Raw genomic sequence first — 15,000 nt, forward strand, 5'->3', positions numbered from 1 at the left:
GAAGTACTTAAATGATAAGGTAATTTCATACATTTTGTATCAGAACTCTGCATGGCCATATGACAAGTCTGATAATTCATATTCTCCCACACCTTCTGTCTTGCACTGGATAAAGAAAATGCAATATTAATATTATCTATTTATTCATTTTATTGAGTCTACAGAAAAAAACAGGTAGAAGAAATGTAAAATATTTAAAAAAAATAACTTTCTAGTATTGGCAGTGCAACCAATTAAAAATGGCAGCGGGGTTGTTAGAACAATTAATGGTTCATGATGGGTGGGTTACTGCCTTTTCAGTGGTCAACAGTGAACATGGGGAAATGGATCGGGGTCAGGTGACAAACTCACTGGTTGGTATGCAAATATTGGTCATCTATTCTCTGCCACCTTAATTGCTATCTTTAAGGTGCAAATGGGTCTGGTACTGAGGGCCATGAATATCAGATAACCAATGATCTAAGCTACTGGAGGCCATATGAGTCAAGTGCCTCCCATGACTGTTTTCATACACGTTTAAAAATGCTTTATAGTTAGCAAATATACTTGTTGGGTTTGCTACGATGGGGATTCCCGTGAGTATCAAATGCTGGAGATTTTCTGCACCACAGGTGGATTATTCCTACCTTCTATGGGTCTGTGTTTACTCCAAAAATGTGTAGCTGACACTAATTAAGTGTATTCATTCTGTGTTACATTGTTGTCTTCCAGGCCAAAAAGAAGTGGTGTCTAGCTACTAGGCATGTAGTTGTCAAATGTTTCATTTTCTTATATGCAGTATATGTGGGTATGCAATGGTATTCTTGTAATGCTGGCTCTTATTTTTCATCACTGGGCATTCCTGATGACCAGAAAGACACACTCCACAAATCTGCATATACATCAAAATGTTGGTTTAGCCACATATTGACATGAAGTGGTGCAATGATGTTTGGTCTCAGTTATTGTTTATGTTAAACAGTACTTAAGTAGAATCCAATTAATTCTGTATAAAGTAATACATTGATGTATATGCGTTACCTTTTTTATTTATTGAATGTTCTCTTATATTTCAATAAAGCATCAGAGTCTTGACTTAAAATAAAGTATTTTCGATAGCTTTAAGCTATTAAGGAAGAACTACATGCAACTAATAATTTGAAAGGCGTAAACAATGACTAATATATGCTGGCTAAAATATTACAAGTTTTGAGATAACTGGCAACATTAATAACTCTCCATTCTCTAGATAGGAGTATACATTTCACTTGGACCTTTTAAGCATAAAATGGCAGAGAATTTCCTTACCACCTCAACTGTTAGTTGTTGTTTTTCTTTCGGCTTTTCCCAGTTAGGGGTCGCCCCAGTGGAACTCCGGTCCGCTCATGATTGGCAGTCGATTTTTACGTTGTCGAGGTGCTAGCCTGACGCCCAACCTTCAACGAAGGCACACCCATTCACGCATGTCTTTCGAACGCTACTCAACTGCAGGGAGGACATGCAGACTCCACACAGAAGGCGCTCCAGATGAGAATCAAACGGGAGAACCTCTTGCTGTGAAGTGACAACGCTACCGCTGCACCACTGCAATTAAAATAAAGAGGTTATTGAAATCACAATTACTGCAGAGTTCAGATGTGGAATAAGTGAAAACTCATTTTGGAGTCGAAGTTTGCTTTAATTAACATTGTATTGTATCCAAAAATGTTATATATATTTCAAAAATGCCTGTGAATTTCCTCTCTAGGCAATTTTGAAAAATGGGACTATTTTGCACCAATGTATATTTGAGTTGGTGTGCATTTGTATTATGCCTTCAACAACAGAAAAAAGATATCTGTGACCCCTGGATTTCCTCACAGATTAGTAAGCTTCAGTCATTAGCATAACAGTATGTTGGTACAATGTTTCTGTTAGTCTCTCTCTGTAGTTAACAGTACCAGGGAGTATCAATTCTTCCATTCTAGAGTGTTCTAAATAATTATTTCCATATGCCACTCTTATCAGAGCTTTGTGCACTAAGCAGTGAAAATTTAAACTTGGTCAGTTTTTTTCATTATCCGAATACAGTTTGCCATGCCTTTCACACAGTAATTGAGGTCCCAGATTTTAAGTAGTAGTAATCTCCCTTGCTCATTTATCATGGTTCCCCAGCCAGTTTTGATATATTTCCCAAGACTAAGTCATGGCACAAAGTACTAGGTTTCCACGATTATTTTCTGCCTAACTCACCTCCAACATCTCTGTACCCTGAACTGCTCTCATCCCTATGCATGCATGCACCTTGCAGACTTTCTCAAAACCAAGAACATATGTAGATGACTCCACCTCTACTGATTTAAATAGGAATTACTGTAGCCTATTTACTTAATTTTGGGGCTTGTGGGATCTGGATGTTGATCTTGTTAATGCCTTGCGACTGTACCTTATTTTGTAGAATGTCCCTGATTCTGTCCTAGGACTCCTCGCCCTGTAAAACATTTGATTTTTCTTGTACCTTATTTTCTAGAATGTCCCTGATTCTGCCCTAGGACTCCTCGCCCTGTAAAACATTTGATTTTTCTGTACCTTATTTTGTAGAATGTCCCTGATTCTGCCCTAGGACTCCTCGCCCTGTAAAACATTTGATTTTTCTTGTACCTTATTTTCTAGAATGTCCCTGATTCTGCCCTAGGACTCCTCGCCCTGTAAAACATTTGATTTTTCTGTACCTTATTTTCTAGAATGTCCCTGATTCTGTCCTAGGACTCCTCGCCCTGTAAAACATTTGATTTTTCTTGTACCTTATTTTCTAGAATGTCCCTGATTCTGTCCTAGGACTCCTCGCCCTGTAAAACATTTGATTTTTTTCTATCAAATTACCGAGGATTCCAAGTAAGTTAAACAGTGACATTGTATTTTCTAAAGAATATGAAGCACGACATTTGAAGCAAAATATGTTAATTTCAAATCTTGTTGCACTATTTACTACTTATGTGAATTTGGGTAATATTTGCAAATTCTCCCTGATTTTAGGCCATTATCCTAACATTAGCTTTGGTTTTGTCCAAAACTTCATGAGAAAACATACTGAGATATGTGATCTAACCAAACTTTATGCTATACACAGACTGGGGACACTAGTTAGCTAGTTGTTGATATTCAAATAGCTACCCTCCTTCAAGACTGCTTTCATACTTCAGCATCGGCAAAGTGGTACTTATTTGCCTGGAGGTTCTTTTAATGACTTTAACATCACAGATAAACAAGCTACATTTTCTCATGACTTGTTCTCAATATGCAGGTTATGACTGAGTGATGGGAAAATAAGATCAGGAGATTTTGCCTTTCAGAGTTGTCACAACCTTTCTAACTTTTGGAATAACATGTAGATGATTTCGGTTACCAGATAAATAACTTCCTTTATCTTCTCACAGCAGACTTTATGATACTTGGAGAGAGGTTGCCATCCATGTACTTATCAGTTTTACTAGATTATAACCATAGTGGCCCAAAAAGCCATCTCTTTTAGATGGAAGTCTCTTGGTTCCCCTCTGCCAAGTCATGGCTTTATATTGCCCAGATATGGCAAGCTGAGTTGAGTCCCACAAAGAGTAAAGGCATGCGGCATGCTTGCTAAAGTCATCATTTTATTGTATTACCTCAACATCCATAATAATTCACCACCACCACGAGTATTCTTGGTTGAAGTATTTGTCTTAAAGTCCAGAATACCTGCCAATCTGTCTGTCTTATGTAGAATTTTTTTTAAAGAAAGGGCTTGCATCAAGGCATTTCATTTCTCTCTCTATTTTACTGTCTGTGAACAGATTTTTGCTTATCTATTTTCATATATAGTTAGGGTATTGCATTACTTATTATGAGATAGAATACATTCATTAGTATGATGTTTATATTTTGGGACCGATATGCTGGAGTAAATCTACTTCATTTTAGAAGAATATTTTGTGTTGATAATATTAGGGAATTAGGCCACAGACGTAATATTTGTTTATTTATTTGTGATTTTGCTGTTATTTTCAACTATTCAGATGTATTATTTATCATTCTGAATGTCATAATTCAAAACTTTGAAATAAAGTTATGAAACAGACTTTTAGCTGAAGTGTTAATTTCGAAGAATTGTGACAATACACGGACTTGGACATTTTTTAACCTATACTATACTTGTATATGTCTCTTAAGATAATCTAAATGCTTTGTAATATATTTAAATGCAACATTCTCTTCAAAAAGTGGTATTATTTAACAAAGCCTTCAATGTGTTATGTTCCCCAAAACCAAAAGTGCTCTTTATAAAATGTTGGAATATATATTATTGCATTGCATGCAAATGTTTATTTTAAAAAGTACAAGACAGTAAGAAGATGGTGTAAAATTAAACTAAACTGAATGTAAGACTAGCAAAATAATATATCTGTTTACTAGATAACTTGCAGCTAAGCTCAGAAAATCCCCTTTGGAAATATGGTGACATTATCTTGTGTTTATGTATTTTTAAAGAAAAAGAAGTCAGCATTTTAGTAAAAGATTGTGTCTCTGTTAAGTATTGTGTTTTAAGGCTTTTAATATTTAATATTTTGATATAATGGAAGCCATGCTTTCTTCAGTTAGTTCTGCATCCTCCCTACCTCCATTCTTTTCTGTTGTAAAATAAAAAAAATATGCAATAAAATCAATTTTTAATGCCAGACACTATGGAGTAAATTGTCATTCCTTCTATTACAACAAGAACACAAAGTTTTTATGAGAAGGGAGCACAACATCTATTAAAACAATGTACAAATATATCTGTGACAATGAATCAAAGTATATTTGGTTAAGTCCATGCAAAATTTCCATAATGTGAAGAAATGTGATGTGCCAGTTGTCCTTTGTGTGCAATTATGCATCTGTTGTTTAGGCTGCTGTGCTTGAAATATGATTCTGCTTACTTAAATGATCGCTAAGCATTGAAAACATTTTATTTTCTATTTTTTGACAGAGAGTTTGCCCATTGGAAGGTGAGGAACACTGCTATTGAAAGGAGAGATTTGTCCCCCACTAGTCTCCCTTTAATGCCAGAGTTCCAGCGGAGTATTCGTTTACTTGGGCGGAGACCCACTACGCAGCAGTTCATTGACACTGTCATAAAGAAATACGGGACACATATTCTTGTATCAGCAACATTAGGAGGTAGGTACCATTTCTGACATCCTTCTAATCATATTTCACATGGAGTATGAATCTCCCTTTTTATTTTTATTGTATATTTATTTATTTGCATATTAAGTTGTATGTATCAACATTCAACAACTTGATAATAGCAGGTTAAAGGCAGAATGGTAGGTTCATAGGTTTACTAGACTAAAGACCACAGGGGGCTTTTTTAAGCCTAACCATGTTTTCCAAGGGTAAGAATCAAACCCTGTAACCTGTATCTGTAAACACCTTAACCATCATGCCAACTCCCAACCCTACTTCACTTAATTCTAGGTATTAATACTATACTTGATGCTATGCATTTATAATTAAGGGAAAAAGGGAAAACAGTTGACATAAAATTGGTGACTATGTATGTTTTGTTGTATCTAATGCTCAAGTTTGTACCCATTGTTAAATTAATAGAATTTATGCTAGGAGATGATGTAGCCCAAGTGGGATGGGGTAATGCCTCTTTAAAGGTGTTTTGTGCATTTTTATGTAGGCTTAACTATTATCCTGATGGTATTGGGAATGGAAATGCATAAGACATATCTGTACTGATCTAGTTTCAGTGCATAAATAATTTAACTTGGATAGTATATTCTGTGAATACCTTTGAAACCTGTTTATACCTGTGAGCTTTTAGCTGCGATCCCATTTAGCCATGATAATATTTGTTCATAGTGGCAAAGAAACATTTACAGAAGTTAAATTTCATAACTTTAATGTAGCTAGGATAACTGTTTCTACTTACAATTGTTTCTAAAGAAGTAACTTTCTGCTAACATTTCAGTGGGTCTGTATCACATTATCAAAACCACAAAAGGTGGAATACCTCTTCATCGACCCCTATTTGTCAAATGTGAATCTGTCGAATGATCACCACCACGAAAATCTTTCCCACAGTAAGTAACTTATTTATTGGCCAACCTACCAACTGCAATAAAAACAGAAAAATGTTAAACCCACCCTAACTAAATATACCAACTCCAAGATCACACTTAAGTGGGGAAAAGGGCAACTTCCCGATGATTGCTGACTGATTACTTACAGTGGGAAACAGTTCATGGAAACAATTGTTCCGACGGATTCTGAGTTCGACAAAGAGTGATCAGTGAAGAGCTCTATAACCTTTTGTGGATTCAACAATCTGGTACAGACCCCAGTTCAATAGGAACATGGTATGTATTGCTGTTACTGCACCATTTTATATTCTTTGAGAAAAGAAACAAAGTTGCAGTGTGTTTCTTCTTTCATTGGTTATCACAGAGTTGATTCATGTGACTGAGAGTTTATCAAATCTGAGCTACTCACAGAAAAAAAAGGAATATTTTACATCTGTATAGGATCTGTTTTATCAGCTGCATTGCTTTTCTATGGAACTATAACCAGCTTTTTCATTAGTGAATAACAAATCTAAAACACTGGATTGAACATGTATGTCTTTAACAAGACAAACAAATGTGAGTTATGCAGCACTAAAAAAATGTAATTATCATAATTGCAACAATGAAAATGACATGCAATCCATGCAGGTATAATTCATTAAAATAATTTAAATTAATTTGCCCTAAATGTTCTCTTGTAAGGCAAAAAAGAATCAACAGAATTTTAAATTTATCTTTCAATAATCTATGGACATCAGTTGAAAAGTCTTATGAATAGTGACTGTCTGACACTTGGAAATGGTAATCAGGCTTTAGTAATGCATAGTACAAAATTCAGTTTAAGAAGCTTTTAACAAGACAGTTCTCTGTTTAAGAATAGCAAGTCCTTATAAATTAATAAATACAATTAATTTAATTTGCAAGTGATTTGTACATTTTATAGAACTGTAATTATTTGCTCTAAAATCAGTTTTGTTCAAAGTATGGAAAAAATACTCTACATATAAAAGTGGAATATAAACAAACATTGTTTGCATATTTGGTAAAAACAGCCTATAATAAGAGGGTTTCAGTGAACTAATTTCTACCTGCAACATTAGCTAGATAAGTGAATGAGAGAGTCATGGCAGAAAAAGGGAGGAAGAGCTCCATTTTGTATGGTATGTAGATCTAATAATGCGTAGTACCTCAAGTGCTGCAACTAGGTCAAGGCATGGTATTTGTGGCCATGGGAAAGCCATGTACATGACTGGAGGTTGTCACTGCAAACTTTGGAAGAGATTTGCTTTTTACATTGTCTTGTATAAGCCTGAGATACCATAGCACATACCACAGTTAAACATCAAGGACATTAGATTTCTTCATTGGATACGTTTGTGTGTGTGTGTGTATGTGTGTGTGTGTGTGTGTGTGTGTGTGTGTGTGTGTGTGTGTGTGTGTGTGTGTGTGAATGCATATTCTTTATCAGGTAAGGATTATGTGACTAATGCTTGAAGGAAGAGCATGACCAAACAGTTTCCGTGACACTAAAACCAGAGCAGATATGCAAATAGCATAAACAATGAATAATATTAACAGGAAGTTAACCACAATAAATTTAGAAGAATAGATGTGTATCAGTGTATAAACAAATCAATGTATACTTCACTATTATACTTTAAGATATATCTGTACCACAAGGTAGCATAGTGCATTACAGCATAATTCTCGATATTAAAATTTATAGTATGGGTTGAAAGCTTACAGTACCAATGCCTCAAATAAATTTTTCTCAGCACTTAACTAGATGCCAACATAAGGGGAACTTTTGTTTTTGTTATCGTTTCATGACAGGATAACCTTTATATTGGTCTTTAACAGACTTATTCATAATAATTGACAGATGTATGACTAACGTTCCCTTCACTTCTGCCACTTCCTGTAGGTTGTTTTCTTTCTACCTGAAAAACTTGCAAGAGTAAAAAAAATATGATTTCTATCACTTTTTCAAAAAATATTTCCTGCCCTGGGTTTATACCACTATCAACTGATGAAAAACTAAATGATCCAAGAATGACTGCATGTAATAACATTCTTTCAAGTTTGTGACAGTAGCATGTAGTGTAGTATCCGCAGTAAACTTAGTTTACTAAACTATACAAGTTCTCATCATACATACCATATGCATTCCATAAAAACATTGAAGAGAAAGATGCAAAGAATTGTCCCTGAGAAATAACACAAGTCATTACTTTTTGTAGAAACATCTTAGTTTTAATTTGAATTAAGAAAATTGTTCCACTGAATTATTCAACAATCTAAAATATGATGAAAAGAAAGCAAAAAACTCTACTTGAATATTATGCATTATATGTAAATATATTGTTTATCATCTTACCTGTTACTTTTTATGAGTATCTGTCTCCTCATAGGGTGTCTACTTCCTTGCAATTCATTGTTTGCAAACTTCCTTCTGTGTTGCTCCCTAAGTCTATACATTTATATTTTTATGTCTGCACATTTATGTATATGATTGTAATGCTCTCTTTATAATGTTTTGTTCATGCTGTTTGTAAAGTTTTGTGCTTTAGAGTCTGTTTATAAAGTGTTGTACATTAGAATCTGCATTTGGAGTTTTTCTCCCCAGGCTTCCACTGAAAACGGGTTATTTTTTTGAGCAGTCAGACCATCCCAGTAAACAAATGTCAAATAACTAAATAAATAAATATCTATGGAGTCCTTTTAAGCTACTTAATGCCTTGGATGAATGCAAATTATTTATATCCACCAGTAATACTTTTGTCAAGGCATTTATAACATTGATATGGATTTCAAGGCAATTTAGTCTTGTGACAACTTACACATTTCCAGTACCCTCGTTCTCTCCATCTTTTTTCCAGGAAGGTTAGGCCAATCAGTCCAAGGGAAAATGTGTTGATATCCAGCCAATCATCCAGGTTTCATTTAAAGGATGAAAGTGCACTGCAATGTTTAACCTGCAGGGGTGGCCTGTTCTAGAGGTTGGAGAGGAAACATGTGAGGAATTTGTCTCCATTCTGTTTTATTTATCTGTTGGTGAAGATTTTATCCCTAGGTCAGGTCCCCAATTGAGCTGTAAGACTTGCAGAGATACTGAAGATCCAGGGTAACTAGGTATTGTAGGTATGTAAGGCAAGACATAGTATTCTTCCTAGAATCTGTATGATACTGAATGAATGCATAGTGTTTCCTGGTCTTCAAAACTATGGTCTCCATAATTAGGAACCTCTGGGTTTTTCCAGTTGTTTGAGATGTCTAAGGAAGTACATCTCAAAGGTGATATTTTAGTCAATAATTGCTATAATCACTGCTGAGTATATGAGAATGACGAACCTTTATTATTATTAGTATTATGTTTTTTATTGAAACTGGCTTTGTGTCTCTGTGGTTCTGTCACACTTCTCAATGCACTGAGCTGTCCAGGGTGCTGAAGTACTGTCTATTGCATAATGATTGGTTCCCACTGGGTTTTGCATTGCTGACATAAAACTTTTTTTAGCTTTTTTAAAGTAAAAATATAAGTTAAAAAACATTTTTAAATAAATAATGCTTTCTATTCAGTTGCTCTAAAAAGTAAAAAAAATAAGGAAGTAGAGTGAAAACTTTGCAAAACAAACACAAACAACTTGATTTCAGAAAAGCACTTGAGATTGGTTTTGCTGATTCCTGCTATCTCTTCTGCGACCTCATTACCAAAATCAGCAAAACCAGCCTGGAATGCTTTTCTGAAATCAAGTTGTCTGTGTTTGTTTTTCAAAGATTTCACTCTTCTTCCTTATTTACCTATCAGAGTGACTGAATAAACGCCTTTCTTTATTTTCTTTTTACGTATATTTTTATCTTATTGATATTCCATTAGTATCAATAACATTGGAATAGATTTGGTAAAGCGTGATCATTTTTGGGGTGGGGTGAGGGAAACCATGACATGAAAGGTTAAAGAATTTTAAAGAGGTAATTGGTAAGGTTATTAACTGATATCTAAGGACAACAAGCATGTTTTTGCACTACGTCCCATTTTGCATCAAAAATGTGGTATGATATATAGGAGCAATACATGCAGAATTATTTCCTAAAGGAGGACAGGGGGTTTAATGGAAGACAGGAATTGAGCAATTAATGTAATAGTTATAAAATTGAATGTATGTGATGTATATTTTTATATTAATGTATGTTCCCTAGGTCTTTAGTGATAATTTAATAAAGATGTTTAAAAAAACTGCTGGGATTGAAAAATTATGTCTGTAGAACAAATGCTTTAATACAGGTCATGATATCCTATGCTATAAGTATCATCATTGGAGGTTCCCAGCCATTTTACCCCTTTTAAAGCATATGATTCTCTTACATTATCTAAAATGTTTTAATGGAAATAATTATAGTGGAATTAAAAAGGTGTCATTAACTACTTACGTGCAGTATTTAAGGAAAAGAATGGCTTTATCTAAGGGAAAGCACAGATCTGTCTAAACAGTACATTTTTATACTAGCTGATAAGAGAGATAACCCTGTCTTAATGGTTAGAAGTTTGCATTTAAATGTATTATTTACATGTATATTTACTGTAACAAAGTGAAACATAAATTGCTTACTGTTATAATCTATACAAGAAATGGTGTCCCACCTTAAATGGAATTGGCAATGAGAATTGCATTTTTTTTAAAACAGAATCACATGTGAAATATGTTTCTATAGAAAATTCAGTTTACACCATGTTCTGTACATTACCCCAAAAATTACAAGTTTATTTGTAATATACCAAGATATCTTCAGTATCTTCTATTCAATGGCTTACATATTTTGTGGGAAATTGGTTGCACAGCTTATTGAAAACATTGCCAAAACAAAGGCTAAACAATGCAATTTGGCACTTTTGATGTTCCATGGTTTTGTATACTTCTGTTTCTCACAAAGAAAATAAGCATTTTGTGGCATATCTGATAGCAGGGCAAGTTTTATTCTTTATCTGTAAGTAATTTTGCTTGCATATACATAGTTTTTGCTTAATGACATTTTTCTACAGTTTCATGGGAAATCAGTAGGAGTGCAGTTTGCTCTGGTTTATGCAAATGTCTAAGAAAGAGCTATTGAAAGGAAATATTTCTGTATGACTATTTATTTTTTTTTGCACTTTTTGTAGTGCATGACTTTTGTGCATTACTAAGTAGTTCTAGAATCTTCTGGAACCAGTCTGTTACAATTGTTAAGGGTAGAAATGTGTTCAATTAAAGTTATCACTCCAATAAAAGAAACGTAACAGAATGGCACTTGAGTGTGTAGTGATGATCAGTTATTTGATTCTACAAACTGAATTTTGATGGAGCTGCAGATGTTTGACAAAAATAAACTTTATTTTAGATTTGCTGAAATGAAATTCGAAGCAAGTTGAAATGCATGTCGATAATTCTATAAGACCAGTATGATTAAATGTTACCACTTTGGCAAAGAGTGTTATATGTAGCTAGGTTGGTAGAAGTAGTCATCTGACCCTGGCACAAGGTATTAAGGGGAATAATTCAGTTTTTGATGGAGTTGTACTGCAGTACCAGCATTCCTAATTGAAAGCTGAAAATGACAGAACTACTCTTTGTGTTGCATTGTAGATGCAGCAAGCCGCTGTCACATTTGTACGATGAGGTTTGCTACACTTTAAAGCAGAATGCTTTTATTTTTCTAGCGTTCCGTTTAGAGAGTGGACTAGACACTAGCTGCAAGTATGTATGTAAAAAACACGTCTGTTGAAATGCGATGTCAAATGTTGTACTTTCAGCCACATTGGGAGATGGATGAAGGATGTGTAACTTACAAATCACTTATATCTTGATTGGTAAGGAAGAGTTGGACTGTTTGGTAATTGTGAAAACTAAACTGGGACAGTGGACTTGTATCTTAAAAAACTAGGACATAGATTGCCATCATCTGTAACCGACAAATGATATGGTCAAACAGAGTTGTATTAGTTCAGATTATCACCTGGTATGAGAAAGAAAGTGTTTTGACAGCATAGGAAGAAAACAGTGGATGGAAAGGAAGTCATTATTGGTGGGTAATGTTCTCCTGTAGACTAACATGCAGAAGTATGCTATTCTCTGTTATGGCTTTAAGTAACACAGAGAAATTAAGTTATGGTATAAGCTGTCCTTTCTCATCAGTGCTGATTTATTTATTTTTTTAATTAGGAATACAGATGTTTACCTTCCCTTAGATCAACATGAACAGCTTCCCATGGCTACCCCTTACTTTGGGCTATATGAGGGAAGAGATCGTGACAACAGATCTGGGGAAATTTAATGACTGTCAAATTGTTCACCTGGAATACACATTGAAGCTACGTCAGAGTGAGTGTAGAGTGAGGTCACTGAGTCATATTCACAGTCTGGTATAGAATAAAGATTTCAAATGTCCCCTTAAAGTACATTTTGTACATCAATAATAGTTTTGCAAAAATGGTTCGTAGGCAAATAATAATGAGAATGTAAATTCAGTGATGATCCTCGAGAGTAAAACTTTATTCAAATTCATAATACAAGGGTATTCTGGTTAGGATGACGTGTGGGGCTGAACCAATAGTAATATTTTGCAATAAGATGATCAGAAGTCATTTTAATGGATTTTCTGTTGAATATGCATAGTAAGTGGGACTTGTGGTTACATTTGACTCTGCTGCTCAGCTGTAATGAATGAGGTGTAAATCTACTGGAGTATTGAGAACATGGGATACGTAGAAGGATAGTCCATGTTCAAAAAAAATCTGTTAGTCAATAGATAAATGCCTTTTTATCTTATCTGAGAATTCTCAAGGATGGTTTAAGTCAAAGTTTTGAACAGTGTAGGAGTGTTGGTTCCTGAAATTTTATATTGTATGCTGTGATATCTACGACACAGATTTTGGAGGGATTATACATAGAGGGGATGTGTATAATGCTTAAGATGCATCAGACTTCTGGTTGCTAGATTATGAGGGTTTTTTCTTACTAGGGGATTTTTGGAAAGTGAGACTACATGGCAGCTCATGCATGAGTGGAAGGGCTCAGCAACACCAAGCTTAAGATCCATGCTGTGAACAATGTGAACCACTTCATAAGTTATGGCTATGTTGAAGAAAGCCAATGGCTGATACATAGTTTATCATTGCTTTGATGGTGGTATCATGAATAAAGGTTGTAACTGCAAGATATTTGGTGCTGTGCAGGTTTCCTTGTTTTTTAGACTGTTTATTTGTAATATATATATATATATATATATATAAGTGTGTGTGTGTGTGTGTGTGTGTGTGTATTTATTTATTTGTTTGTTTATAATATTAGAGACAGGGGATTATGATTAGGTCTCTGATCATAGCCAACTTGCAATTTCTTAAATTCACTTCTATTGTAAAGCTCAAGAGGTGAATCTTTAGTATCTATAATTAGAAAATATACCATAAAATGTGCATTTCTTATAAAAAAAAAATTCTGCATTGGTCAGTGTAGATGATGCATAAAGCCAAGTTTGTTATGGCTGTGAAGTCCATTTGTGTTCGATTAATATACTCTAGCATGTATTCAGACCGGTGTGCTAATAATTCATACCTAAGAACCAAATAAGGTCAAAAATATATGTTCTTTGTGGAGGATATGGGGCAGAGAAATAGCAAACAAGACTAATTATGTACGGTCAGTGTAATATGCATTTAGCAGTGTGCAATATGGTACGAAGTAGAAATATCGGCTGCTTTGGTTCTCAACATCAAAAGGGCAAAGATGTAATTATCTCTTGAGATAAGAAGGTATCTTTAGCAGATCCTTTGTGTGGCCCATCGAATCCATAAAGAAAAATAAGCATGGCCTGCATATCTTTTTTCTTTTCTTTATTGAAATAAGTATGGTAAGGTAATTATTTAATGTGAAGAGAATGACACAAAACAAAGAAAATAAAAAGTTGGGGTTATATGTTTGAATATTAATTATTTTAGTTTATGAGGGTAATAAAATGAAGCGGGATAGCAATTCTGGAAGAACTAGAGATTCATGTGAGTAAGACCCATTAGTGTAGGATTATATTTGTCTGGATAGTGAATTATGGAAGTTGTGTAAACTGGAATCTGTAGGCCACTCAAAGCTTGAATGTGTAGTTAGGCATCTGTCAGAAAAGTGCATTGATTATGTCACAACATTACAATGTAAGCATGATGATTTAGAAATGAATTAAGACAACAACTGCATTTCCTTTTTCAACCAACATTCTTATGAGCAGTAGTGCTAGAACTCATGTTTCTGGGTCATCTGTCCATGGAAAATGTCCAACTTTCCCTGTTAGGGGTAGAAGGCATGAATGAGCACTGATAGCATAATGTGTCATTATTTCCCATGTATCCTGCCTTGTTTTCTATTCCATTACTCATAGCCGTTTTCTTTCCTAGTTCTGTTCCTTATTTCTCCCACCTTCTCTGTAATCAGAACCATTTATTTAAACTTATTACTATGTGTTGAAGGTGATTTTGTGGATAGAGCCTGACTTATGTCAGTAATTCCTTAACCACATAGAATGTAAGACAGATATTGCCATTAAGAGGCAATTAGAGACAGAATATAGGGATAGGACATCAATCGTGATTCAGTAGTTGTGTCTCAAGACCAGTAATCCTTCTAGTCTGTACCTCTTGGACTGGAATTAGCTGGATTGTTACATGCCAAAGGGGACTTTGCAATTTATAAAATGGTCTAAAAACAGATGATTATATAGGAATAGGTTTATAGGTTAGTACTAGGCTAACTGCTCTTGTGGGCCATTTTAAGCCTAGCCAATTACCCCATGTGAGAATCAAACCTTGCACCTTGTGTCTGTTAGGTAAACACCTTAACCATTATGCCAACCACCCACCCAATGATAGCGTCTTTTGACCTTGATGAGATGCCTTTAGATATCACTTGTCCTTGGCAGGATTTTCTGA

The 15,000-nt window shown here is 34.7% G+C and overlaps 1 protein-coding gene across 4 annotated transcripts in view; it reads left to right on the forward strand.

Moving 5' to 3' along the window:
• Positions 1 to 15,000, forward strand: part of BRINP1 (BMP/retinoic acid inducible neural specific 1) — a 1,471,690-nt gene that overhangs the window by 694,080 nt on the left and 762,610 nt on the right. For all 4 annotated transcript variants that reach the window (XM_044058041.1, XM_044058038.1, XM_044058040.1 and 1 more), the window contains exon 3: positions 4,964 to 5,154. In XM_044058041.1, coding sequence (XP_043913976.1) covers positions 4,964 to 5,154 — 191 coding nt within the window. The remainder of the gene's footprint in view (positions 1 to 4,963; positions 5,155 to 15,000) is intronic.

The sequence above is a fragment of the Protopterus annectens genome, chromosome 16.part0 (assembly GCF_019279795.1).
Source record: "Protopterus annectens isolate FY-2018-M chromosome 16.part0, PAN1.0, whole genome shotgun sequence".
Classification (NCBI taxonomy): domain Eukaryota; kingdom Metazoa; phylum Chordata; order Ceratodontiformes; family Protopteridae; genus Protopterus; species Protopterus annectens.